The sequence below is a fragment of the Cynocephalus volans genome, chromosome 15 (assembly GCF_027409185.1).
Source record: "Cynocephalus volans isolate mCynVol1 chromosome 15, mCynVol1.pri, whole genome shotgun sequence".
NCBI lineage: Eukaryota > Metazoa > Chordata > Mammalia > Dermoptera > Cynocephalidae > Cynocephalus > Cynocephalus volans.
The window spans coordinates 24,342,071-24,369,657 of record NC_084474.1 but is presented as its reverse complement, the minus strand read 5'-3'; the positions used below and the strand labels follow the sequence as shown (position 1 = coordinate 24,369,657).

At 37.3% G+C, this 27,587-nt stretch overlaps 2 protein-coding genes across 4 annotated transcripts in view; one reads left to right on the top strand and one right to left on the bottom strand.

The window, feature by feature from the left end:
• The window catches only part of CSPP1 (centrosome and spindle pole associated protein 1), a 109,335-nt gene extending 99,661 nt beyond the window's left edge, over nt 1-9,674 (bottom strand). For both annotated transcript variants that reach the window (XM_063079470.1, XM_063079471.1), the window contains exons 1-3: nt 9,586-9,674; nt 5,142-5,250; nt 3,349-3,448 (exon numbers count right to left, since the gene is read on the bottom strand). In XM_063079470.1, the coding sequence (XP_062935540.1) occupies nt 3,349-3,448; nt 5,142-5,240 (199 nt within the window). In that variant the 5' untranslated portion in view covers nt 5,241-5,250; nt 9,586-9,674. The remainder of the gene's footprint in view (nt 1-3,348; nt 3,449-5,141; nt 5,251-9,585) is intronic.
• Nucleotides 9,675-11,859: 2,185 nt separating this feature from the next.
• On the top strand, nt 11,860-27,363 carry COPS5 (COP9 signalosome subunit 5). Of its 2 annotated transcripts, none has more exons than XM_063079622.1 (8): nt 11,860-12,101; nt 14,341-14,575; nt 15,436-15,564; nt 16,169-16,234; nt 16,778-16,863; nt 21,540-21,651; nt 25,371-25,519; nt 27,124-27,363. In XM_063079622.1, the coding sequence occupies exons 1-8, from the start codon at nt 11,959-11,961 to the stop codon at nt 27,206-27,208; spliced, it is 1,005 nt and encodes a 334-aa protein (XP_062935692.1). In that variant the 5' UTR covers nt 11,860-11,958; the 3' UTR covers nt 27,209-27,363. The 2 variants fall into 2 exon arrangements, with proteins under 2 accessions (XP_062935692.1, XP_062935693.1); XM_063079623.1 differs by having other exon boundaries at nt 12,028-12,116.
• The last annotated feature ends 224 nt before the right edge of the window (nt 27,364-27,587 follow it).

Sequence of the window (27,587 nt, the reverse complement as noted above, 5' to 3'; positions counted from 1 at the left end):
ATTGGTTCTGTTTCTCTAAACTTAAACTATCCTTCTCATTAAGTTAAAAATATATTGTGCTTAATTTTTTTTAATTTTCTAATTCATTAAATTTTATTAAATAACTTATTTAAAAAATGAAATTGATTAATCAGTTTCTTCTTAATATGAATTTAGTTACTTAAAATATATTTTAACATTGCCACAGTAAAAGCCAACCTCTCGTCCAAAAGGCATAATATTGAACTGACTTGCTGAATCTTCATTTAACATTTACTGAGCACCACCCCTGTGCCAACTACTTTGCTAGGCTTTGAGAAATAAAGGTGTATAAGTCCTTGCCCAAAGAAACAGCATCTAGACAACAAACAGTTACCAAATAATTTCAATATAACATAGTTAAGTGCTTTCTGACACCTTCTCTAACCTACTGCAAATACCAATCAGTTTGGTATACTATGAACTTTCCTTTCACTCAAGGATACAGACTGGTTATTAACAGTTTTGGCAGGTGGCGGGGTGGGGGGGCGTGTTTTTTGGGTTTTTTTTGCAACTGGCCAGTACAAGGATGCAAACCCTTGACCTTGTTGTCCCCAGCACCATGCTCTCCCAAGCAAGTTAACTGGCCAGCCAACTATTAACAGTTTTATGCCAGGTCTAGGTTGCTTTCTAATCTCAAGAGATCATTATCTTGTCCCTATACTATAAAGCACAAAAGCAATATCTTCAAATGCAGAACAAGATCTATGCTATCATATATAGAAAAACAGAGGGCCATATACATGTGCACACAGTCTAATTATGAAATTATATTCAAGAATCTGCTAGCAAGGGAGACTAGGGGACAGGGTTATGAGGGTGGCAAATTTTCCTGCTATATCATTCTGTACTCTTAGTACTGGCTGCATATTTCATCTTTTAAAAACATCTTCCAGGATATAAAACATCAAAATCAAAGGGATAATGCTCAACTTCTCCAAGGAAGAGAAAGGATTAGGAAACAATCTTTAACTGAGGTATAATAGACCTAAATTTAAAAGATTAATGGAATCATTTCTCAACAGTAATGGTTATCAAACATGATAATGAGTTAGCAAGAGAAGTCAAAGAATTCCTTTTATTAAAATATTCACAAATATGATACCTAAAAACTTTAGGGAGATAGAAGACCTTATTGGCTTTTACAGTTTATTCTTAGCTGACCCGTAATTTAATTACATCTGAGTTATTCTAACAAATGCCTTACCAACAATATTGTTTCATCAGCTTATGTGTACTATACCATGTACACATGCAATAAAAAATGTGGTTAGTCTTTCTCTCTGGTTCCCAGGAGGTAACCTCTATCTAAGTCCTTGGAATTTGCCAGATGATGTAAGTGTCTTTGTTATTCATGGTGGGTCCCTCAGGCAACATCTAATAGTTCATACTAAAGAAGTGAGTCATGGTGAGCCCTAGAGAGTTTACACTAAAAAGATGACACAGATGGGGGCTGATTGTGCCAGGAAGACCAACCATGTGATTAGAGGGTTTGGGCCTTTGAGCCATGTGACCTAGAAAGGACAGGAAGTCCCCTGGGCTCCCAAGCCAGGGAGGGGGGAAGGCCATGGGCCTTAGCCACACACCCCAACATCCTCAACCAGCCCAGTGACAACCACTGAGCCTCCACTGGAAATACCCTGATCTCCCAAGCTGGAACAGTCAGGGGCCAAGGGCTTCAGCCACACACCCCTGACATCTGCATCCAGCCTGGCAACAACCAAGCCCCCACTGGAAGCCTCCTGGTCTCCCCTGCAGGAATGAGGCCTCAACCACAGGCCTCAACCATACCACCTTTCCTTCCTCCTTCTCCCACCCTATTTCCCTCTCCCTTCCCCTCTCCCTCTCCCCACAACTGCTTTGCAACATCTTAGAATGTAAAAAAAATAATATTAATAAACTTTAAATAAATAAATAAATAAAGTGAATATGGCAAATATTAAAAAAAAAATTCAATGTGCACTAAAAACAACTGACTACTGTTTTAGTTGGCAATAAAAGCAGTATTCCATGAAAATTAAATTTACACACCCAAGAGAATTAATTTTATTTTTGCAATGGGGACATTAATTCATTCATTCAAAACATCTTTTCCAAGCACTTGAGTGGCAGGCACTGTGCTAGGCAGTGGAAATAAAATGGCAGGCAAGCTGGCATGCCACTGTAGTACAATAGAGAGCTGAACAAGTTCAAAACTACCGTTCAAGGGGAGAACCAATGCCATAGCAGCACACGGCAGGAATGGCCAACCCAATCTAGAAAAAGATAAAATTATCATACAGAAAACAAGAAGCCACGGAAGGATTTGAAGCAGAGACTAACATAATCACATTTGTTTTTTTGGAAAGATATCGAAAACAGTGCAGAGACTTAGTAGAGGGAGCTAGACTATAAAGCGAAAAGAATGCTAGGAGACTACTGCAAAAACCTATGTAAGAAACAATGGAGGCCTACATAGAAGAATATCAGTGGGATTTGAGAAAAGTGAATTTATTTGAAATTTAGGGGTTGGAATCAACTGGACTTGTATAATTGCTTGATGTAGGAGGCAGGGGAAGGGAGGAATCAAAGATGACTAGGCAGCCAGCTCACTGAGATGGGGAGCACAGAAAAGTTTAAGAGGAACATAAGTTAATTTTGCACAGGTTGATTTTGAGCCCATGATGTACAGTAGGAAATTGGATATATGGATCTAGAGTTTATAAAAGGAATTGAGACTGGAATACAGATTTAGAAGTCATGAACATGCTGATGGTAAATAAAACCATGTGAGTGGATATGGTCACTTGGAGTATATGAAATGAGAGGAGAGCCTAGATCAGAGCCCTAAGTAACACCAATTGAGGAACAGGCAAGGTCATTGTCATTGAGTTACACTTTAAACTCTGCACCACTGGGGCCAAGCCCGTGGTGCACTCGGGAGAGTGCGGCGCTGGGAGCGCGGCGACGCTCCCGCCGCGGGTTCGGATCCTATATAGGAATGGCCGGTACACTCACTGGCTGAATACTGGTCACGAAAAAGACAAAAAAAAAAAAAAAAAAAAAAAAAAAAAACTCTGCACCACTGAAATTTTTCAGTTAATTTTTAGTTATGTTATACATACTTACCACTATGATTCCATAAAACATAACCAAGGCAATATCATATAAAAACAGGTACAAGTTTCTCAGTATAAGTTATATTTCATATGTAGACCATGTTGTCATATGTAAGATTTCAGAAAGGAAAGTTACTAGGATCCCAAAGAGATCTTTTTTCCCCTGACAAGACAAACCTTTTTCACAATAGCCTGCTAAGGATATCTGAGTTTAGCACATCTAATGACATACCTAACGAACCCCTGGTCTGTTGATTGTTTGGTGGTATGTTTTCCTTAGCCATGGAGATTAATATTTTACTGTTTTCAGAAAGCTTCTCTGATGCCTTTCCCTGAAAGAGACATACTGTTTACAAAAGCAAAGGGGAAAGAACCCACAAAATATACAATTCAACTCAAAATTTTTATTAAACAGCTTGATTAAATTACACAATACACCACAAAAGAAATTTAAGTGTAAGGTTTGAGGAATCAACCAAATGTATTTAAATATTATAATAAATAGTCTAATATTTAACTCACTCACTTATCAACAAATATTCACTGAGTTCCTATTAAGTGCCAGACATTGGAAATATATGAGTAAAAATCATTACAAGAATTCCTGCTGTCATGAAGCTTATAAACTACTAGGGAAACACATTGTAAACATAACATATAATCAGATTATGCAATATGTAGAGAGTAACAGGGATGGGGTATGGGAAAAAAAGAGGAAGGTAAGGAGGCCCAGAAATGCTGGGGAAGGGACTGCAAGGCCTCGCTGAGCAGGGGATACTTGAACTAAGACTTAAATATTAATATTTATGTACTATTTAATACTAGATATAATAATAAAGCTGTATTTAAAGCTATGTACTCTAAACTCTGTAACTCCAAACACTGTAACCTGGTCCTAACTACAGAAGAGTGGTTAAGAGCACTGACTTTGGAGCTGGATGAAGGTTCCAATCCTGAATTCACCACTATGTAAACCTGGACAAATTACTTAACCCCTTTGAGCCTCACTTTCTTGACCTGTAAAACAAAAAAATTCTGCCTACTTCACACGGATATTACGATTAAATAAAATGATACATGTGAAGTCCTTGGTACAACTCCTTGTACATGGCAGATCGTTATGGAAGGAAGACAACCTAGCTAGCACAGTGGTTCAGAGAACAAGCACTGGAGTCAAGCTGCCAGGGATCAAAGCCTAGTTCCACCAACTCTATCACCTTAATCTCATTACTTAACTTCCCCATGCCTCAGTTTACTCATCTTAAAAATTACAATAATAGTACTTATCTCAGAGATTATGGTGAAATATAATCTCTTAAATTTATGGTTTGCCTATATTTAGCACTCAAAAAATGTAAATGTTAGCTATATGAGTAAAATCAATTTATAAATAGGGTGTCCGCATTAGTTATCACCTCGACCAAGATACTTCTGTCTAGGACAAAAAAACCAAATGAGACACTGAGACAACAGGTAAACAGGGATTGTCTTAGGCAAACCATATCTATGTTTACTCACATTATGATGAACCGTATGGCACAGATTAATCTACATGCTATATCTTGTTACAAACACTGAGCCCATGACAGGTGTCACATCTGTCTAGATTAGTGCTGATATTCCCAGAGCTTAGCACAGTACATAGCACAATCTTAATAAATATTTATTAAATCAATCAATCTTTCACCAAAATGAAGAAAGCTTTAATAAAGCTTTCCAGACAATGCTTCAGAAAAAATCATTTTTAACAAATTCATATTCTGAAAAACAACTACTACAAAATACTACCCTAACAAGTTCACTTTTGTAGATATCAAAATGTTTTTAATTGATTCATTAAATAATTGAATTTATTCATATAGAATATAAGAACTTGCTTTTATAACTGTTCTGTTTATATTCTGAAAGTTCTTTGTACTAGAACTGGTCTCCTAATTATTTTGTGAAGCACATAATTATTAATTACATAGGAGTAATCAGAGAAAATTTTAATGAAACATGTTGAAAGAAAATTATTAACTTTACCTTTATTTCCATGTAAGGTGGATCATTTTCCAATTCCGCTTTATCTTTCGCCAATTTGGCTTTTTGTTCTTCAATAAACTCATCCAAATTATCAGCCATTTCGCGGATTCTAAAAAAGGAAAAAAAAAAAAATTCTTCAATGGGCACAATTATATTGCAGTATTTTTAGCCTAATTATTAACATTCAGGCTTAGTCCACCATTTAATATTCAATCTCACTGATCAAATTGAGCACTTCAAACTTAAGCTTGATCGTAAATATGCCTGTCTGCTTCCTCTCCTAACTCCCTGAAAAGCATATAACATACTTTAAAATATCTGAAAAGAAATAAAAAAAAAAAAAAAAGAACCACCACCACCACCACATACACACACACATACACACACGCATGCATGCACACACACCAAAAAACAAAAGCAAACTAAAAAAACCCTTTAATCCTTAAGTCAAAGCACTTTTTCAAAAAATGTTTTTTTAACTATTTGGAGATAATTTCTAACTTACACAAAAGTTACAAAAATAATACCCAGAATACCCATATAACACCCATTTGGTCTTTACCAATTTTAACCTTTACTTGTGCACACAGGTCAATCTCTCTATGCACAGCACATAAGTTTTTCTAATATTATTCAGATTTTGAATTACATACATCACAGTCCTTTATTTTCTTATATAACCTCAATACAATTATCGACTTCAGTAACACTGATTTTTTAAATCTAATCTATTGTCTATTTTCCACTTTTGTCAACTGACCCAAAAGTGGCCCTTACAGCATATGTTCTTCTCTGCAGTTCAGGATCCACTCTAAGTTAGGTATTGCATTTACTGTTATGTCTCTCTAGCCTTCTTTAATTTGAAACATTTTCACAACCTTCCTTTGTCTTTTATGACGTCAACATTTTTTTTAATACAACTTATTCATTACCCACCCTTTTTAACAGAACATTCTCCATCTGGGTGGGGTCTGCCTGATATTTCTTCATGACTATATTCAGGTTATACATTCTCAGCAAGAATACTATAGTACTTAGGTGATGTTGGACCTACCTCCATTAGTGATGTTATTTCTGATCACCTGGTCAAGACGTCTGATTTCTGTATTACTGTTCCCCTCTAACAATAAGCAGTCCATGAGGAGATAATTCTAGACAATGCAAATATCCTACTCCTGATCAAAATTTCCCCCTAAATTTAGCATCGATTGGTTATTCTTGATTAATCCAATCTTTGAATCTAGATGGCTGCAAAATGCTAATTTTCCGATTCCACCACTCCCTACACATTTATTTACCAGGCAGCACTTACTTATCATTCTTTTGTGATAGACCCCTTCTTTGGTCCCCATTTATTAATTGGCTTATTATCAGTGTGACATTATGAATTCCTTTTTTCCTCAACAAGCCCCAGAATTTTTTTAAATTCATAAGCTGTTCTTTTAACTGAGGAAATATTTATATACCATAAAATTTACCCATCTTAGTTCCATAATTTTTAGTAAATTCATAGTTATTCAAGTATCACTACAATCACGTTTTATAATGCTTTCATTACTCCAAGAAGTTCCCTCATACCCCTTTGCAGTCACTCCCCACTTCCAGCTCAGGCAACCCACTGATCTCTTTCCTTTCTTAACAGTTTTGCCTAATCTGAAAATTTCATATAAATGGATCATACAATGTGCATTTGGCTTCTTCCACTTAACATAATGGTTCTGAGATTCATCTTTATAGTTGTAACTATCAGTATGTAGTTTGTTGGGGTTTTTTAGGCTAAATAGTAGTCCATTGCATAGAAATACCCACATTTTGTTTATATATTTTTTTATTCGTTATTGGACATTTCCAATTTTTGACTATTTGTGAATATTTCTGTTATGAGTATTTGTGTACAGGTTTTTGTGTAAACATAGTTTTCAATTCTCTTTGATATATACCTAGGAGTAGTAGAATTTCTGGGTCCTATGATCTCTATGCATAACATTTTGAGGAAATGCTAAATTATTCCTCAAAGTATAGAGTGGCTGTACCATTTTATATTCCAATCAGCAGCGTATGAGGGTTACAATTTCTACACATCTTTGCCAGGGCGTGGTATTTTCAGTCTTTTTGATCTTAGTCACTCTATTTGGTCTGTGGTAGAATCTCCTTGTGGTTTTACTTTGCATTTCTATAATGACTATGATGTTAAGCATCTTTTCATGTGCTTATTTGCCATTCATATATCCATACATATAATAATTGGCAAAGTGTCTACTCAAATTTTCTGCCCATTTTTACAATCAGGTTGTTTTCTTATTAATGAGTGGTAAGATTTCTTTATATATACTGAAAACAAGTCCTTTATCAAACACGTTTTGTTAATATTTTCTCCCAGTCTTGTGGTTGGTTTGTAAGTTTTCTTAATAACTTTTTAACAGCAAAAGTTTTTAATTTTTATCTAGTCCAATTTATTAATTTTTCAATTTTTAATCAATTTATTTTTTGCACTTTTTGTGTCATATCTAAGAAATCTTTGCCTAATCCAAGATCACAAATATGGTCTTCTGTTCTCTTTTAGAAGTTTTTTTTTTTTTTTTTAATGGTTTTTCTGTCTTACATTTAAGTCTATGATCCATTTAAAGTTAATTTTTGCAAATGGTATGAGGGTCAAAAGGTTCAATCTTTTTGCATATTAATATAAATTATTCCAGCACCATTTTAAAAAAAGACTGTCCTTTCCTCATTGAATCCGGAATTTTTTTTAAAATACACTTTCAAAAAACCCATGAAGTTTAGTGACTAACTGTATATGTGGCATGAATAGGTAAAAAACGCAAGAAAGAAGGCGTCAAAGTTCTAAGTCCTGGAAACTAAGTGTGCATCCTCGTCAGAAATAAATCAGAGCAAGTTGGCTGGTTTGGAAAGGTTTGGTTTACAATATGTTAAGTTGGAACTAGTAAAATGTGGTAATGAAAATTTCCAGTAGATGGTTAGAAAGTCAAGACTCAAATTCAAAGATATGAACCACATTAGAGATATTTATTTAAGAATAAAACTATTTTAAAGATAATAGTAGAAGCCACAGTAAATGAGCACAGGCAAGGAAGAAGAGAGATGATACCCAACTAAATGCTGGGTAATGTTCACTTGAGAGGGTGACAGAAAAATCAAAGCTGGGGGGGAAAAAAAACTACTGAAAGCATCCTGTTTCAATTTATTCTGTCTAAACCCACCCGCTCCCTCCCAGAAGGTCATGGGTGCTGCAGGAGACACAAAACTTCATCCCTGTGGAGCATTTCTGAAGATATTAAACCACCACAACGTCAGTGTCCTCCTAGCGAGAAGTATGATATGGAAAAGAAAGCATCTTACTGGTTTCCACGGGGTTCATTTTCGTTTGTCAATATGACAAGTCGTTCTTTCGTATAAAATAGAACCACTTTGGGGATTAACTGCTTTGTACAAACTTACTGGTTGCTTTTCGGCCCTTCCATTTTCCAACATGTTCGGAAACTAGGTGGTGGTTTACTTCAAAATTTAGTCTTCCCCGAAATCCTAGTTAAGCTTCTTAATCCTATAATCGTGAGACAGTCTCTCTACGATGACTCCCATTGCTAGCATTTACTGAAAACTGGACTCAAGTCCTAGATAATACTAAAATCAAGGCAATCAGAAAGAAGAGTTGGTTCAAGTTCAAGGAGCCCAGCAACCACAGGGGGCAAACTAAATAATAATATTCCCGGGCTATGGTGAAGATTAAACCAATTTTATTTGTAAAGCAAAGCGCCGGGAACGGCGCCCTGGCGCACCAGCACTCAGATAGTTAAACAATAAGCAGCACCGAGGGGGGAGGAAAGGCGCTCGGGGAGGCTTAGCGGAGCCACGGGGGCCGGCCCTCGGGGAGGAAAGGCGCACGTAGCGAAGGCACTGCCGGTCTCCGGGAGATGGGGGTGCTGACTCTTTAGAAAGCGTCAACGCGTTGTCAGGCAACCGGCTCTCACCACCACCCAAGGCGGCGGCGACGCTGGTGGCCCGGGAGTCCGCACCGCGTATCCATGGCACCGCCCCCGGCCCGGCAGCTGCAAGGCCTCCATCCACAGGGAACCCCCTCCCCGTAACCTGTCTCCTCCCCCGGCCTGGCAGCCGCGAGACCACACCTGCAGAGAACCCCAGCCCACGACCCCCTTCATCGCCGCCGCCTTCACCCCGGTGAACGCGAGCACCTCCCCAGTCCCGCCCAGCAGCCACGAGACCCCCTCCACCAGCAAGAAACCCCCGCTCCTAGCCCCCGTGAACTCCGGCACAGCCGCCTGCCTGGCCGCCTTGAGACCTCCGCCCCCAAGGAGCCCCGGCCCCCACCCCAGGGCCACGAATGCACCCCAGGAACCACCTCACCCCACCCGAGGGACAACCCACCCCCTTCCACCGCGGTGCACACCCTGCTGGGCATGCTCCCCACCTGCGGCCGGAGAACTCTTACTCAGGAGAGCGGGTTCGCGTCCGGGAAGACGCAAAGAGATCTAGCAAGGCTCTTCACGATTCGGAGAGGTGGCGGCGGCCGGGAGCGGGAACCGTGTGACGGGACTCCCGCCTCGGGCTCCGCCTCTCAGGCCAAGCCCTCCGATTGCCCTTAGCCAACGGCCGGGCGCGGCACCGCCCCCACGAGAGGAGGCCACGCGGCCGAGGCCGCCCCCTGCCGTCCCGGAGGCCGCAGAGCTGCCCGGCTGCTCGCAGGACTCTCCCTCATCCGGTCTGGGAACCTCCCCCCCTTCGTTATGCTGCTGCACCCAGGGACTGTTAAACCTTGGGAGCCACTTCCCAAACTAAATCAATTCCAACGCCTTCAAACCCCATGCTCCGGCTGACCTGGGAACAGTGTCAGAGCCTGGAAAGAAAAAAAAAAGGGGGCGGCAGAGAGAGGAAAACCGTTGGCATATCTCTTGGGGCACTGCTCCTAGTCCAGGAATCTGGTCAACGTTGTGTACTGGGCTTTTATTACAATTCTCAATATGTTATTAAGTTCACCCCAATATTAAGTGGCCATACGCTTCCACTAGAAAAGGGATCGCTAACTTTCCAGGAGAGTGGAACTAAGGGCGCTAATGTATCCTAAGAGCCCTAATTTATCCAAACTTGCTTTTTTAAGGTGGTTTTAAAGGCACATTTTCAACTGGAAGGCAATGCCAAAACCTCAGACTGTGGTGTGGATTAGATAATTTTAAAGTTTTCGTTTCTGTTTTAACTATCCGCCACGACACCATACTAGGAGTTTAGGATACAACGCAGAGCAGAGTGTCATACACACTGAAGTTTAGAGTAACAAGGAAAACTTCCACGTAAACAAATGCATTTTCACAATGCAACCTAACAGTGACAGAACCATCTACAGAGACTTGGAGACACCGTGGAAGGAACGGTTACTGGAGAGTCAAGAGAGTTGATGACAGAGATCTCAGAGCTGTGTTTTTAAAGATTAATATGAACTCCCAGGCAGAAAAGTCGGGAAAGCATTTCAAGCAATGCTGACCACATACGAGAGTACTTCAAAAAATTCATGGACAGACTTGAATTATCTTTTAATTCTATTTTTCCATGGACTTTTTGAAATACCTTCCTATTGCAAAGCCAAAGTTAAAGTACTGGCATTGGTGGAATGAAAATCTCAGGGAGGACTAAAGAGAAGTGAAGCTGAAGAGGTGCGTAGGGGCCAAGTTACGAAGAGCTGTGAGGCGATTTCTTTTCTCGAGCAAAAAATTTATTAGGCATTTATACTAGAAATCAAGGATAAAACGATGAACACAGACTTGATCCCTGAGTCTTGAAACTCGGAATCTAGTGCGGATGGAGCGATGGAACGAAGAGGGAAGAACTAAAAAAGAAAAAAAAAAAAAAAGTAAGTTAACAATGAAATAATTAAACATCGTATTAACTGTTGGGGAAAAAAAAAACAGGTTGCCGAGATCAATTCCACCTCGGGGATAAAGGCGGTTGACAGCAGTGATGAAGATTTAACCGTAACCTATCGTAAGAACAGAGTACTGGACACTTTCAGAATACTAATGGTACATAATACACATCCAAGTATAGACGTTAACTTTTATAAACACGCCAAAAGGAAGGACTGTAGCAGTCTACAAGACTCCATCTCCTCCTCGGAACCCTCGAGAACGCCCATCTGAAGGCGAAGTACCGAGCCGCCACGAGCGCGTAGGACTTTACGCATGTGCAGTGAGTCATCAGGATGGCATGTTTATCTTCCTCTCAATTAGCTTCCGAAACTACGTATGTCTCAATTTCTCCAGACACAGCTTACTTTTCAGTCTTTCAACAAACTTCATTTAAAGTACCCATAACCACACAAAAACATTTCCCCTCGCCCCCTTTCTTAAGACTCCACCACTTTTAAGATGGCGGAGGCCGAGCCTGCGCAGTAGAACAAAGAAGGCTAATTCCAGTGTCTGGCAAAAAGGTTAATTTGCCCTTTTTCCGGCGCAGAAGGCTATACCATTCCCAAACCCGATTGTTATGTTTGTCCTAACTCACGCATATAAGCTTCCTAGACAAGATGTTTTCATTTCTACCACAAGATGACTCCTCTCTCTTTGACTATTACTGTAACTGCTCTTTACGTCGTCGTGTCACCGAAGGGCCCCCACCATCTCCGAATGGTCTGTACCAACTTCACCTCCGGTTCTAGGTGTCATGGCTGCCTCGAGAGTCTAGTAAAGGTTTGCACCTGTGGTGGGGAGACTCTGAAGCCCCCACCTGAACACCTACCGAGGTAAAGCTGCGTCTTGGTTGTGGAGGCGACAGCTTCTCCGATTCCTCGGCGATGGCGGCGTCCGGGAGCGGTATGGCCCAGAAAACCTGGGAACTGGCCAACAATATGCAGGAAGCCCAGAGTATCGATGAAATCTACAAATACGACAAGAAACAGCAGCAAGAAATCCTGGCGGCGAAGCCCTGGACTAAGGAGTGAGGGGGTCCCTGGCGAGTCGCAGGGGAGAGAGAGGGTGGCGGGAGTTTAAGGGACCCAGGAGGAATGGGAGGCGAAGGGGTGAAGAGCTTGGCTTTTCACGGGCGGGGAGGAAAGAACATGCGCCAGAAAGATTTTGGTCTACTTTTCTCTCTGCAAGGAGAGCCTAAGCCCCTCCGCTTTGGCCTGCTTCGACTGCCCTTTCTGTATCCTTAACCCATTTGCCTCCGGAGGATGTAAGAGTAGAACAACAAGAGGTGACTTAGGTTGTCTCTTCTCAACATCCGTGTTGTTATTTATGCCACACACTATAACCCGGCGCCGACATAAACCTCGTTGGGGCCTTCAGCTGATCCCAGAGTGGGGACTGCAGCTGTTTTCAAAATGAGCCAGCATCCCAAGGGTATTGAAAATAGCTGTGAGCTATCTTTTAGAGATCTATAATCGTTTTAGGATTGCTAGTAATTATTTCAGAAGCACACCAAGGCTCTACACGGTCTCCAAAACGTTACTCCACCAGTTCACATAAGCCAGAAATTATAAAAAATAGAACTTAATGTTCTGCCCCTTAGCAAAATCCATTTATCCCTGAGAATGATACGTCGAGGGTTCTTTACCCGTAATATTTATCCTTTCCTGAGAGCAAATTTTGTTAAGGAGAGAGGGAAAAGAGCACAAAAGGACACTAATGGAGAGAGAGAAAAGAGAGTTGTGATAAACAACAGGGCATACTTCATCTGCCTCATAGTTTTTTACAAGGCTTCCTTTACTTGTCAGTATTCAGGTTCACCAATGTTTGAGTGTTTAATATTGGCAAAGCACTGAGCTAGGGATTTCCAATCTTCATTACAAGCCAGTACTGTGTTTTCACTCCTTTTTTGCTAATAAAAAAACAATCAACTACATTAAGTAACTTGCCTCATGATCACACTGAAGCAATGAACTCTTAAGTGAACAGTAGTCAGTCTTAAGATCAAATCTCACTACTGTCATTAACTAGTTGTTTGATGATCTTAGGAGATGTACTTATCCATCTTCATTTATCTGTAAAATGGAAATAAGACCTACCGATTGGTGATGTCATAAAGATTAGATGAGGTAATGTATGAAAAGGGTCAAGAATGTATGCACAGTAACTCTTGTCTATTTTCTTTTCCCGGGTAAAGGGAGGAGTCAAGATTTTAATTCATGTCTCAACTTCCAAGACCAAATCCCCATGTTTTTCAGCTTGTGGAAGAAATCTGACAAAGCTTGGGAATTAAACTTGGATGCTTTGTGTGGGCAGACATCTAAAAAGTCTTCTCAGACACATTGACCACTCTCTGCAGGCTAGTTAGGTTGCTTGTTTGTCTGCTTGCTTCTGTACTAGGGTGTGCATTTTAGGTTGATACAGTCTGTTAAGTATTTGGAAACTATCAACTTGCCTCACTGATTGTGGCTCTAATTGTATTTATCCTAGCTGTCTTGAGCTGAATCAGTGAGATTAAAATGTAATTTTATTCAAGAGTTAAGTCACATCTACCTATTCAAACTCTGGAATAATGATCATAGGAGAACTAGGTATATTAGGGCTACTTTTTAATTTTGAGGCTGATAACACAAAGGGAAGCCATACCCTTCAACATGCTATTCTTTGAGAGTACCCTAAGAGACAGGTTAATAATGTTAATAACAGCTAGAACTTACTAAGGTTTTAGTATATGTCATGGACTAAGCTAAGCACTTTATATATCTTATTTCATTTACTTTATTTCATCCTAACAACAGCTATGAAATATCAGAGGAACGGACATCAAGTAGTTGTCCCAGTGCCACAGCTAGGGAGTGGTAGTGCCAAGATTCAAACCAAGGCAGATGGATGTCAGAACCCCCATTCTTAACTATTAGGCGGCAGGGTAAGGCCTGAGAAAAGGCACAACCTTCCAACCAGAGTCAGAATCACAGATTTGGTGATTCCAAATTATTGGAGATAATGACTTGAACTGGTTATGTCATTCCCTCATTTGAATAGCATATTAATAAACTATTTCAGACATTTCTCCTCCCCCAAAGGGGAATACTTTGCAGGACTATGACATGTTTATTATTTCCAGCCCCATGTAGGAATTCTGTCCCACATGCTATACTCCTCTTCCATCACTGTAAATTCCTTCAGTACTTATTATCTTTCACAAAAACTGTCTTTTGAAATTGTGCTTTATTTAAGACATTTAATTACACTGTGATTTTCTTTTGTAGTCACCATTACTTTAAGTACTGCAAAATCTCAGCATTGGCTCTACTGAAAATGGTAATGCATGCCAGATCAGGAGGCAACTTGGAAGTGATGGGTTTGATGCTAGGAAAGGTGGATGGTGAAACCATGATCATTATGGACAGTTTTGCTTTGCCTGTAGAGGGCACTGAAACCCGAGTTAATGCTCAGGCTGCTGCATATGAGTACATGGCTGCATACATAGAAAACGCCAAACAGGTAAAAATGTTGTTTCTTAAAGTTTAGTAACTGCAAGTTAGAATCTCAAGGTGACTTTTTGAGTGTCTAAACTTAAAATCATCCTCTTTATATTAAACTTTATATTTAAAATTCAGCAATTTCTATATAAAATGTATATGAGATTAAAAGCCTGATAAGATTTATAGCATGAATTTTTTTTTCAAATAAACTTTCACACTCATTATCAGATATGTGTTTAAAATGAAAAGCTTAAAAACAACCTAAATATTTCTGATTCTAAAACTGGTTAAAGTGTAGCACATCCAACAATGGACTGCTAGGCAGCCTTTTTATTTATTTATTTATTTTTTGCGGCTGGCTGGTATGGGGATCTGAACTCTTGACTAGGCAGTCTTTTAATTTTAAAAAAAGGTAGCTGTCTATATATAAGTATTTACTTATGAGGAGCAAACTCCAGAATAGCTTGTTGAGTGAAAAAGCAAAGTGTAAAACACTGTATGTGGTATGGTGTTGTCTGTGTGTATGTGTATGTTATTAATCTAAATATATGGAAAGAATTTTCTGTATGTAAAAAATATCTCTGTAAAGGTACATAAGCAACTGGCTACAGGGGTAACATCTGGACTGAGAAACCAGATAGTTTAGGGGAAAGAGATGGAAAAGAGACTGAATACCCTTATTGTACTTGTACCTTGTTGATTTGTGCTTCGTACAGATATCATCTATTCAAAAAATCCTTTTTTTTACTTAAAAGCAGCATATGCTATGAATTATTTTGCATACTGTTATTTTACCACAATGCTGTGTAAACAGACAAATGACAAATGTATCTGAGATTAAACAGGAACCTTAAGCTCCTTTGCCCTCTTCGTTTGTAGGTTGGCCGCCTTGAAAATGCAATTGGCTGGTATCATAGCCATCCTGGCTATGGCTGCTGGCTTTCTGGGATTGATGTTAGTACTCAGATGCTCAATCAGCAGTTCCAGGAACCTTTTGTAGCAGTGGTAGTAAGTATTTTTACAACCAATTTTAATGAAGTTCTTCATGAAGATTTACTAAAACAGTGTGGTAAAGAGCAAGGTTCTGGTGACAGTCAGGTACGAATCTGAATTCCACTTAGAAGCTGGGACTTGGAACAAGTTGCTTAAGCTCTGTGCCTCCCACTTTCCCCCTTCTGGAAAATGAGGATAATCATAACACCTATCTCTCAGTGCCCAGCTCATCACAGGGATTCAGTAAGCAGGAATTGCTAGAACAGCTCTTATTACGCTCAGTGTTTTAGATGCAATCCAGGTTTCTATGAGGAAGATAGAAATTATTCGTCTATTAAAAGGAAAAAGGAAACTTAAAAATGAAATTAGTAAATCTTCAAATAATATTCTTAAATGATAAAATAAGTCTAATCTCTAAATTAACTGTAAGACACTTCTATACTTACCCATGTTACTGAATTTTTATGGTTTTTTTGGTTTGATTATCTTATTTGTTATTAAATTATTGTGTATGTAATGTTGTATGAGTATGTACATATTTCTAGGTTTATAATGTTTAAATAAATGGAAGCATTTAATCATTTTATATCAGCAGATATGAAATATATCTTTCTTGTAGATTGATCCAACAAGAACAATATCTGCAGGGAAAGTAAATCTTGGCGCCTTTAGGACATATCCAAAGGTAATTTTTAAAAATTGTAAGTCCTTATAATTTTTTAAATTCCAAATATTTGACTTACTTTTTTAAATGTTATGTTTTATCCTAAAACAGTTTAATAATATACACAAAATAGCACTCAAACTGCCATAAACTGTCCCTAGCAAAAGATGATACATTTATATTATGTATTATTAATTTTACTGGAAAAGCAGTCTTTATTTAATAGTAAGTATCTGTGTGCCCGTGGCATTCTGAGAGGTACTGAAGAAACAGCAAGCTAAATAGATCTATTTCCTTCCCAGGGGGAGCCTGCAGTCTGAAATAGATATTGACACATCACCTAGGGACAAGAAAAATGAATCTATAAGCCAAGTCCAGCCTACAACCACCAAATGGGATTGGGGGACAGTGGAAGTAATATATATATTTTTTATTAGAATGTTTATGTTGAATATTTGGCTCCCCAAGATTAATGTTTCTATCAATAGAAAGGTGCATAGAAAAAATATGGTATTGGGGTTTTTTTTGTATTTTTAATCTTCTCTTTTCTTGATTTTTGTTTAGGGCTACAAACCTCCTGATGAAGGACCTTCTGAGTACCAGACTATCCCACTTAATAAAATAGAAGACTTTGGTGTACACTGCAAACAGTAAGTAATTTAAAAGTGTATATGACATCAAGGTCATCATAAGAAACCTTAGAGATCATCCAATCCAAGACCCTTATTTTACAGATGAGAAAAAAGGCTCAGATGAAGTACATTTTATGGGATCTTTTAAAACAATAGTAAAAATATATGAAGTAGAATAATCTTCAAATTTTTTATCAATAATTGTTTTACTTTAGCTTGTTATTTGCCTTTCACAACTATAAACATTTTTCCAATGTACAAAATACTTGGCCCATATGAAATTAACAATTGAAAGATGTGTGCGGGGCGAACCTATAGCATGTCTGCTACCCTCAAAGTATTCAATTTCTCCTTAGTGAAGATTGTTTCTAGACATTTTCACTCCAAAAGTTAAAGAAGCTATACTAAAAAAACCACTCAATTACATATGTTTTTAAATGGTGAATTTTATGTGAATTAAATTAAATTCACATAAAAATTATGTGAATTACATCTCAATTTTTTTTTAATGTTAAAGAATGCAATGGGGACAGTTTTCTTGACCTTCTACATTTATCTCACCACCTCTCTTATTATTACCTTCACCCAAGCCACTGCCATCTGGAGCCTGAACCATAGAACTAGCCTTCTAACTACTTTCTGCTACTACCTTCCCCCTTAAAGGTCTTTTCTCAGCCAGACTGGTTCTGAAAATGTAAGTCAGATCGTGTTCTCCTTTTCAGAATGTCTTTCTACTACACAATCCTGTATGGTCGGGCTCCTGCAACCTCTCCGAGCTCATCTCTTATCACTGAACCTTTGCTGTCTCCAGTCCAGCCATACTGGTCTCCTTATAGTTTGTCAGATGTACCAGGCAGGTTGCTGACTCAGGGACTTTGCACTTGGTGTTCCCTCTGCCTGGCACATTCTTTCTTATTGCCATGTGACTGACTAACTACTTCAGTCATTGAGTATCTGTTGAAGGGTCACTTTAACAGAAAATGTTCATTGGTCACTCTATCTAAAACAGCTCCTTTCTGTCATTCTGTGTCCCATTTCCCTGCTTTTTCTTCTTAGCACTTGTCACCATCTGATATGATTTTGCTTCCTTATCATTGACCCTTTAGTATGTGAACTTCATGGAACAATTATTTGCTGCTGTATCCTCTCATTTAAGACATTTAAGTGAGTAAATGATCATCCAGATTTTTTACACCTCTTATCTCAACTACTAGGAATACCTTAACTACTCATATGCTGCTACCACTCTTATTTTTTTGTTTAGAAATTCTTAGAAAATTCCAGAGTTTCTAAAATTGAGTTTTTAAATATGCCTGGTTTTCAGTCATCTTGGACATTTTTCTGCAAAAAGCAATTTTATTGTTCAGTACAAGATTTAGGATTAATCATTGAATTTACCCTATTGAAAAGAATTTAAACCATTCCTGTTTGAGAGAATTGTTCCTAAGCATGGAAGCCATGTTGTGATACTTTCATTTTCAGAATAACAGTCAATTTTTTTCATTTATACTGAGTCATAGTGGTATCAAAGATCTATACTTTTAATATCTACTCTTTTTTTTTTTTTTTACCACCACCAGCAGCTTTTGAAACAAACAAAAAAGAGTGAGGCAGTGTATGTTTTCTGTATCCAAACAGACCTACTTTCTCTGTTCTTCTATTATGTTGGTTTATCCTTCTTTCTTCCTTAAATAACTTTCTTTTGGAAAGCACCCCACCTTGTTATTCTAAAACATGAGGCTCTCACAGAGAAATACCTACTTTGCTAGCTATCTACATTGCTAGAGCCTAGAATTTTGAACCTAGAATTGCTAGAATATTCAAAAATGTTCTCCTACTTTGGATGGATTCCTAAATAAGAAAAGAGTGAACTTTTTAATAGGACAAATAAATGACTTGATTTATTTTTATTGCAAATATTTAATGAAACATAGTGCCAAGTTGAAAGAGCAGGGGGTTTGTGTAGTCTGGTTATACATCCATTTCGTAGATTATTTGATGATGAGCTATTATAGTTTATATTGGCTCTTCATTTTTTTCCCCTACCTGAAATCCCAGATCATAATGTACACCCAAAGTCTGTTTTAAACATAGAATCTAATATGTGTTAAATATTTTAACTTTAAAAAAACCTTACTGGAAATAAGACACAAAGTATTTTTTTAAATTAGCTTGCATTTTATTATTGTTATAAGCATATTGTTTAAAGAGTCAAGTGCTTCTATGAAACTTACAAAAAACAGCAGTCTTATACTTTTAATTTTCCCATCCCCCAGACGCAGTCACTTAAACTATTATAGTTCTTCCTTTAAATATTTACCCCCATATCTTCAAACAACATGCTATTGATGCTATTTCTTGATTTTCAGTTCTAGGCAGTATCTATTATTGACTTCACACACGCAAGATGAGGATTTAGCTTCAAGAGTAATTTTGAACACTCTTCTTGTTTTCAACTCTGCTACTAAGATTTACAGCTAAGCACTACATATTAGGGAGAAAAAATTCATTGTATCAACTTATGGAATTAAAACAGTAATTACATTAAGGTGACCCATAAATTTTAAAACATAAAAATCTACTCTAGACCCTCAAGTTTGAGTTCACTTATTTTCTGTCTCTTATAAATCAAAATCTCTTTTGCTCTACTCATCCTCTCCTCTGTTTTCTTCCTCACATCTCAGAGGTATATCCCCTCCTTTCTAAAGCTGACCTTTTCACTTGAGTGCCTACCCGCATCCCTGCCTTCCCTCCCCCTTCCAGCCATTCCTTCACTCCTGCGGCCTCACTTCTCAAATACTCTCCTAAGTATCTACACTCTGTAAAAATAAAGACTGTGAGGTTTTGGTAATAGAAATAATTTCTTTGTCCTTTCTCTGCCTGTTATTAGCTATGTGGCTTTGAGTAAGTTCTTTAATTTCTCTGAATCTGTTTCTTGTCTGTAGAATGAAGATGATAAATCCTTTTCATGTGGATATAGTGAAGATTAAATCAGAATGTATGTAAAGCACCCAAGACATAATAGATGCCTAAAAAAATACACTGTTCCACTTCCACATTTCACTACCTGCTTCCTTTCTATCTTCAGATGTGTGCAGATGTCTTAATCTTGAAAAGGCCTTCGCTTAATTCTGATGTCTTTAATTTCTTATTTTTTATTTCTTCACAGGTAAACTAATCAATAGGAATTTTTTTTGTTGTGCCCATGTATCTTTATCTTTTGAACTGCTAACCCCTGAGTCTGAGCCTTTATCTCTTCCCATCTGCCCCACTGCAGTGGCTTCCTTTGTAGTACCCCAGCCTCCAGTTTCTCTTCTCCAACATGTCCTGATGATGATGCCACAGCCAGCTTTCTAAAACATCCCTTTGGCTATGTCATCACTGTGCTCAAACACCTTCCATAAGTCCCAAGTAACAAGAGGATAAAGTTCAAATTTCTTAGCCTTTTATGCAGTGTCTTCCACCACCTAGACCCCAGCATAGGTTTCCTTCACATAATTCTTCTGCTCTTGCTAAATTATCCTGCCGAGTCAGTTTACTTATTATCCCTCACACGTCTTTCCTTTCCACGCGTTGGTGCTGTCTGCCTGTTGCCCTCCTTGCTCTCAACATCTCCACACTGTAGGCTCACATAAGGGCTCCCTAAGTCCTGCCTCTTCCCTGGGGTATCTCAGACAGCTCTTAGCTCCAAATGACTACTTGAACTCCTCTACACTAAGAGTACTTATTATCTCTAACACTTAATTGGTAGGTGATTTGTTTTATATATGCACTGTAGCATCACTGACTGTTGTTAAGTGTATATCATTAACTTTTTGTGGATTCAGACCGCATTCCCCATATAAATGGTGAGTTCCTCAATGTGAAGAAGTCTCTTGTGCTTCTTTGTGTCCGTTGATGTAAAGAACCTACTGAGATATTTAAATATTGGTAACTTTTAAAAAATATATGTTTTTCAGACATTTAACCAAATTTTCCTTACTACACCCTGATTATAATTTAGGCACCTTTGAAAGCAGTAGCAATTATTTTAGGCACCTTAAGGACCTACTTTAAAGTTTGCTTTTCTAAAAACCAGTGAGTCCTAACTAAGGAATCAGAAAGGGAGGAATGGGAAAAATCAGCATGTCATTTTCAGTATTTTATTTTATTTTATTTATTTATTTATTTTAAAGATGACCAGTAAAGGGATCTTAACCCTTGATTTGGTGTTGTCAGCACCACACTCTCCCAAGTGAGTTAACCGGCCATCCTTACATAGGGATCCAAACCCGTGGCCTTGGTGTTATCAGCACCACATTCTCCCAAGTGAGCCACGGGCCAGCCTTCATTTTCAGTATTTTAAAAAAGGCTAACAAAAATTCTGGCTGACCATTATTAAGTTCATGTGCTATTGGCTGGAATTTATGGACTTAATAACATAAATAAACATATGTCATTCAGAAGTTCTCATTGGTTGTTAATAACTTTTTGGGAATTTCTGGGATCTACGGAAGAAAAATATAAAACAAGAAAGATTAGTAGATTTGAAACCACAACCCCTGAAGAGTAAAGAAACTACAGTTACCTGTTGTTCTATTGAACTAAAACATGACTATTAAAATATAAAATGTAATTTGCTTATATTTGGCCATAACTTTTTGGGGTAGTTTAATGTTTTTTTCACTTACTAAATTTGTGCTTTCGTCTCATAGATACTATGCTTTAGAAGTCTCATATTTCAAATCCTCTTTGGATCGCAAATTGCTCGAGCTTTTGTGGAATAAATACTGGGTGAATACACTGAGTTCCTCTAGCTTGCTTACTGTAAGTACTGTACTTTCATGATATACATTTGAATTTTATCTCAGCTATATAATCTGTTTAATATCTGAAACTCTATTTCATGGAAAGGCTGTACCTGAGTTGACCAAAACATCGGGGTTGGGGTGGGATGCTAAGCCAGTCCAAGGTCTGTGTCATGAGCCCTACAGACAACTCTAAATGGCAAATAGAGTGGCCGTATCAGGGTGAGACCTGCTCCTGCTTTAAAGAGACTTATAGAGTAAAAAATATGAATAATATTTTTTGTTGTATCAGGTGTCTGAAGTAGGACTCTGGTTACTAATAACAGAATACCCAATGAAACTGGCTTAAACATGAAAAGGAATCATGTAAGTTGCAAAGTCTAGGAGTACAGCTTACCTTAGGCACGGTTAAGTTTGCATTCAAACAATATTATGAGATCTTGGTTTTTCTCTCTCAGCTTTGATTTTATCTCACTTAGCTTCAGTCTCAGGCTTCATGTGAAAGCAAAGTGGCAGCTTTACTTCAGACATCCCAGCTTCTTGGTTTTAGAAGTGAAAATCAAGATACACACAGGCACACACACACACGTGTGTGTGCACACATACATGCATATTCCCAGGCAAAGCCTTATTGTGTATGACTGACTTTCCTTAGGACATATACTCATCCCTAGTCATGTTGTAGGCCAAGGGAATGAACTGGATAAGCGGCTGGTCCAGGGCAAGTGCTTCACTACTGGGCTGGGGTGGAGGAAACTCTTTCAGGGAGGAAAATCCTTCAGAGGGAAATCAGAATATTACAATCTAAAGAAACAGATGTGGGGCAAAGAAATTCACTGAATATTTTCTGATATATCATTAAAAACTAACATATTTAGAAGGATATTTATTTAACAAGCTTCTCTATATTTAGGACTTAGGAATAGTTTTTTACTTTTTCTAAAAAGTAGGCCATTTCATATAGTGCAATATTCATAGTGGTTACAATGACAAGATTAGGAGTAAAAAATAAACTGGGTTTGGAAACAGTTCTTTACTAGTTCTGAGTAACCAGAAAATTACTTAATGTGACTGAGCTTTTCTTGAGTGTAAAATGGTGGTCGTACTACATGCATCATTAAGTACACTGAGAGAATTAAACAAAATACTTTATATAAAGCAATTAGCAAAGTGCCTGGCATATAATAAAGCCTCAATAAATGATAATTATTTTTGTTTGGTGCATTGTATTCATGGGAAAAGACATCTCTTGAGCCTGTTTACTATGTATGATTTTAAACACAGTTATGACAAGCTTTTGGTTCTTGTGTCTTATCCTAAAAGGTCAGAAGTAGCAAATTAGAAGGAAAGAGAGCCATCATAATAGCAAACATTTAGTAAGTGCTTCCTGTGTGTCAGACATTGCTAAATGTTTTATATGTGTTGTTTCCTTAGAGGCAAGTATACTAATGGTAGCCAGAAATGACACCTGATATGAAGGGGAGAAAACACTATAAGACCACAGCAGCCTGAACCTTTATTTTATATATATACATGTGTGTGTGTGTGTGTGTGTATATATATATATTTTTTTTTTTTTTTTTTAACCGGTAAGGGGATTGCAACCCTCGGCACGGCATGGTCTGCACCACGCTCAGCCAGTGAGCGCACCGGCCATCCCTATATAGGATCCGAACCCATGGCCTTGGCGCTACTAGCGCCACACTCTCCCAAGTGAGCCAAGGGGCCGGCCATGAACCTTTATTTTAAAGGCAAGCAGATCTACCTACTCAGCCCTATGGCTGTCCCTGTATTCCAGCAAGGCATATAGGAGAAAATTAATAATTAAAAGGAGAAATTGCATTTCCTCCCTTCTTGTGGTTTTATACATAGTGAATTGCATTTTAAGAAAAATATGTAAATATATGTTCAACTTCTCTCTCTCCCTAGCCAGCTAAAGCAGTTAATTACAGCATGTAACCTAAAAGCTACCAGAAAAAAAGTATTTTCTAATATAAGAAATTAGTTCCCTGTATTTTTCTTTGCACTGGAAATGAAATTGGATATGTTCTGTTGTCATTTTAATAGTATAAATGTTTTTGGTAGCCTACATTTTTATGGCTTGAATAGCCAAATCTTCCTATTATGAAGTGGCCTATAAACCTTAGTGTTTTTTCCAAGTATATGGGGGAAAATGTATTGGTTTCCTAAACCATTCGGATCCAGACATAGTGAATATAATTGAATATTTTAAAAACATCATAAGTTTGTAAAATCATTGGAAGAACTGATAGCATTTTAAAGAGTCCTTTGTTGGAGCTGTGATGACAGCAAATAACATTTCATGTTTGCTGGTTGAGCTGTAATTCCTACATACTGTCTTACAAACTGAACGAATAGAATAACATACTAATTTTTGCCAAGTTGTTTATTTAATTTTCATTCTATTCCATTGAAGATTTAGGAAAGAAATGCAGTAAAATCATGCTTCGTTTAATGACAGGGATGCTTTCTGAAGAGTGTGTGGTTAGGCGATTTCATCATTGTGCAAACATCATAGAGTGTACTTGCTCAAACCTAAATGGTATAGCCTATTACGCATTTAGGCTATATTGTATAGCCTATTGCTCTGACCACCGTCCTATATGCAATCTGTTATTGACTGAAATGTCCTTATGTGGCACATGACTGTATGTACTTCACAACTTACCTTTGTGAATTTTTTTTTTAATATTTTAGACTACAACCAAAAAATAATACCCCATAAAAATCTTTTAAAAAATATTAAAGTGTTCACATGTAACTATTAAAATTTTTTATTTTTAAAAAATATGTAATATAGAAGAAAATAGTATATATATAATATTCTGGTTTTCCAAATGTAGGTGTGCATGTGAGCATATAGCAGTACTCTAAAATATAACCCTGGCTATAGCTAGGTGGAAAGATTATAGCTGTGTTTATTTTCTTTTTTATATTGTTCTATGTTTTCCAAATTTTCTGTAATAATTTTATTAATTTTAACAGCTCAAAGTTACTTTTTAAGATATTGTCATAAGTACTAATTCTAAAAATTCAACAAGAACAATAACAAAATTAGCTAACAATTATTAAGCCTTTCCTAGGCACGATGGACAGTCCTGAGAGCTTTATAGATTATTCATTTAATTTTTACAATAGCTTTAATGTAGAAATCATCGCTTCCCTCTCCCATTTTCAGAAGAGGACCTGGAAGCCTCCCAACTAATCTGCACAGAACCTGAACTCAGATCTATGTACTCTAAAGCCTCCTATAGTCCCTGGGGTCCTTTTTTATTTTCTGAAAATCACTCTTTGCCTGCTGTCCTGGCTGCTGGGGTCATACGCATCAGCCCCTGCACCACCCCTGCTGCTGCCTGGGCAGGGGCAAGAGAGGGGCACAGTGCCTGTAATTATTAAAACATGAATTCAACTTAAAACGCTTTTTTAAAAAGCCTCCCATGATAACAAATATTAGATTTAAGCAGTAAAAGTGAAATATTACAAGTTTTATCGTGAAATTATAAAAGGGAAAACATCTATACTCAGACTGCTTGAATTTGGAAGCACTTTTTGTAGTTGTAATTTGACTTCTTACATCACTGACTATCCATTATATAATGGAATTCTTTGTAAATGAAATGTTCTATGGAGAAGAAAATTAAATTACATAAAAAATATAGTTTTTTTTTAAATGGTAGACTTGTATTGTGTACTGACACAATACCGTTTTCTCCACAGAATGCAGACTATACCACTGGTCAGGTCTTTGATTTATCTGAAAAGTTAGAGCAATCGGAAGCCCAGCTGGGACGAGGAAGTTTCATGTTGGGTTTAGAAACACATGACCGAAAGTCAGAAGACAAACTTGCCAAAGCTACAAGAGACAGGTAAGAGTAAATCTAAATCTATAATATTTTTGCCCCTCTTTTTCTTTCAAAATTTACAAATAGTAGTAGGATTCAAATTCCATGTGGTTCAACTTAGTTATAACTTAGTCAGAGTCGTATCTGAAAATTAACTTCTTGGGGGACCTTTAAGAGTTGTCAAATGCAGATTTTAACATTGAAACACAATCGGTAAGAACATTAAAGGCTTAAATCAAATATCTAGGTGACTGACTGGAACACTCCCAGTCACCTTTCCTAGGCTCAGCTAGAAAGTGTAACCAAGAAAAACAGTCCATCACTGGATCTTTAAAAAAAAAAAAAAAAAAAAAAGCTTTTGCAAAAGGGATGTCCTCACCTCCCTAATCATCTTCTGAAGAATTAAATTTAGATTTCTTAAATTTGCCTTCAACTTTTCGTGAAGTTTTAAATCCCAAGATACCACAGAAATGATTATCCGTCTTAAATTATGCTTCTGAAATTATCCTTTATACAGTGATTTAGTATCCCAAATTTTACTACTGAATAATTTGTTATAATGAAATAATTATGTGCCCCTTCAGATGCATGGACTGTACAGGGTTAAGAAGACTAAATAACATTTACTTTAACAAAAATTTGAATTTTAATAGACAATTAGGGCAGAAAGAAAGGGAGAACCATATTGACATCTATATTAAACCAATGCATTGGTATCTATTTTAAGAAAAACTGGAGAAGGGAAGAAGTATATCCTGGGAGTAGATGAAATGTATCTTTGGATTACAGTTATCTCATTCTTCTCCATGGGTTCCTAGAAGGTAGAGCTACTGGCCTGAATAATAATTACATTTTTCTTTGGCATTAGGTCTCATTTTGGTACTGTGAATGTTGCTTCGAGAGTGTGTTTTGTCTAGCTGTCTGTAATTTGTAACTTTATCTACATTTACATCTCAATTTCTTGTAAAGCAAAAATTTCACTATAGGAATGTCTTCAATTGTGTAAGAAAAAAATTAATAGGAAGGACAAAAGTATTGATACAAAAGTGTAGATAAGTTTTCTTTTTGGGGTAGCTTTACAAGAATTGCATTTCTCCTGAATATTGGTGGGGTTGTTTTTGTTTTTGCTTTTTACTTTTTATCATTTCTAAAATCCAAGTCCTTAACCCATGAACCTAACTTTGACTTTTAATTGTTTGGAGGATGCTTGTGATTATTTCAGAAAAAAAAGCATAGGATTCTTTAAAATTATTTTTTAAATTATTCTAAGGAATAAACAACACGGAATAACAGATTTTAATATAATATTGCTATAATTACAAATTGTGTATAATTTTAGCTGCCTTCTAAAAACAGAACTTTTTCCAAAGCTGCTGAAAAGTAACAAAATTAACTATGACATTGTATCAAATTTTGCATTGTCATTCTCTTGTGAAAGTTCTAATAAGTAATAAAATGGTCAAAAGACATGGAGAAAGCTAAAAAACCACAAGGGAAAACTTCAAATTAGTGTGGTTTGAGAAGTATGAATAAAACAAAAAATCATTATTAGGGTGCAAGGATGGACATGGGAGCAGGGGACCTGTGACACTATGTGATGTGTTTTTTGTTTTTTTTTTTTTCCCCAGCTGTAAAACTACCATAGAAGCTATCCATGGATTGATGTCTCAGGTTATTAAGGATAAACTGTTTAATCAAATTAACATCTCTTAAACAGCCACTAAGTAGTACTTTTGACTGAAAGCCAGTATAAGAAAAATACTCAAGTAACACTTTAAAACCAGTTACCAAAACTTTAATTAGAAGTATAAGGTGCTCTGAAGTGTCCTGAATATTAACATCCTGTAATAAAACTCTTTAAAATGAAATTGTCCTTTCATTGTTTTGTGAGTGGAGTTGCATTATTTTTCTAGTATCCTTTAATGTTCTTGAATATGAGAGAAAAAATATTAGAACCTTTCTGTTTTTAAAGTCTTACCTATCTAAATTAATCAAAGAATTTCAGCATTTCACTTCCCATACTGTCAGAACCGCTTCAGTTAGCCTCTACCTTCTTTTTGACAGTCTGTTAGTAAAAATATAACTTAATATT

What these genes read in the sequence shown, in the direction of transcription:
- COPS5 (XM_063079622.1), top strand. Translation starts at nt 11,959, where the DNA reads ATGGCGGCGTCCGGGAGCGGTATGGCCCAGAAAACCTGGGAACTGGCC. An exon ending in AACCTTTTGTAGCAGTGGTA is followed by an intron (nt 15,565 to 16,168) that starts GTAAGTATTTTT and finishes TCTTTCTTGTAG; the next exon opens with ATTGATCCAACAAGAACAAT. An exon ending in CCTTTAGGACATATCCAAAG is followed by an intron (nt 16,235 to 16,777) that starts GTAATTTTTAAA and finishes ATTTTTGTTTAG; the next exon opens with GGCTACAAACCTCCTGATGA.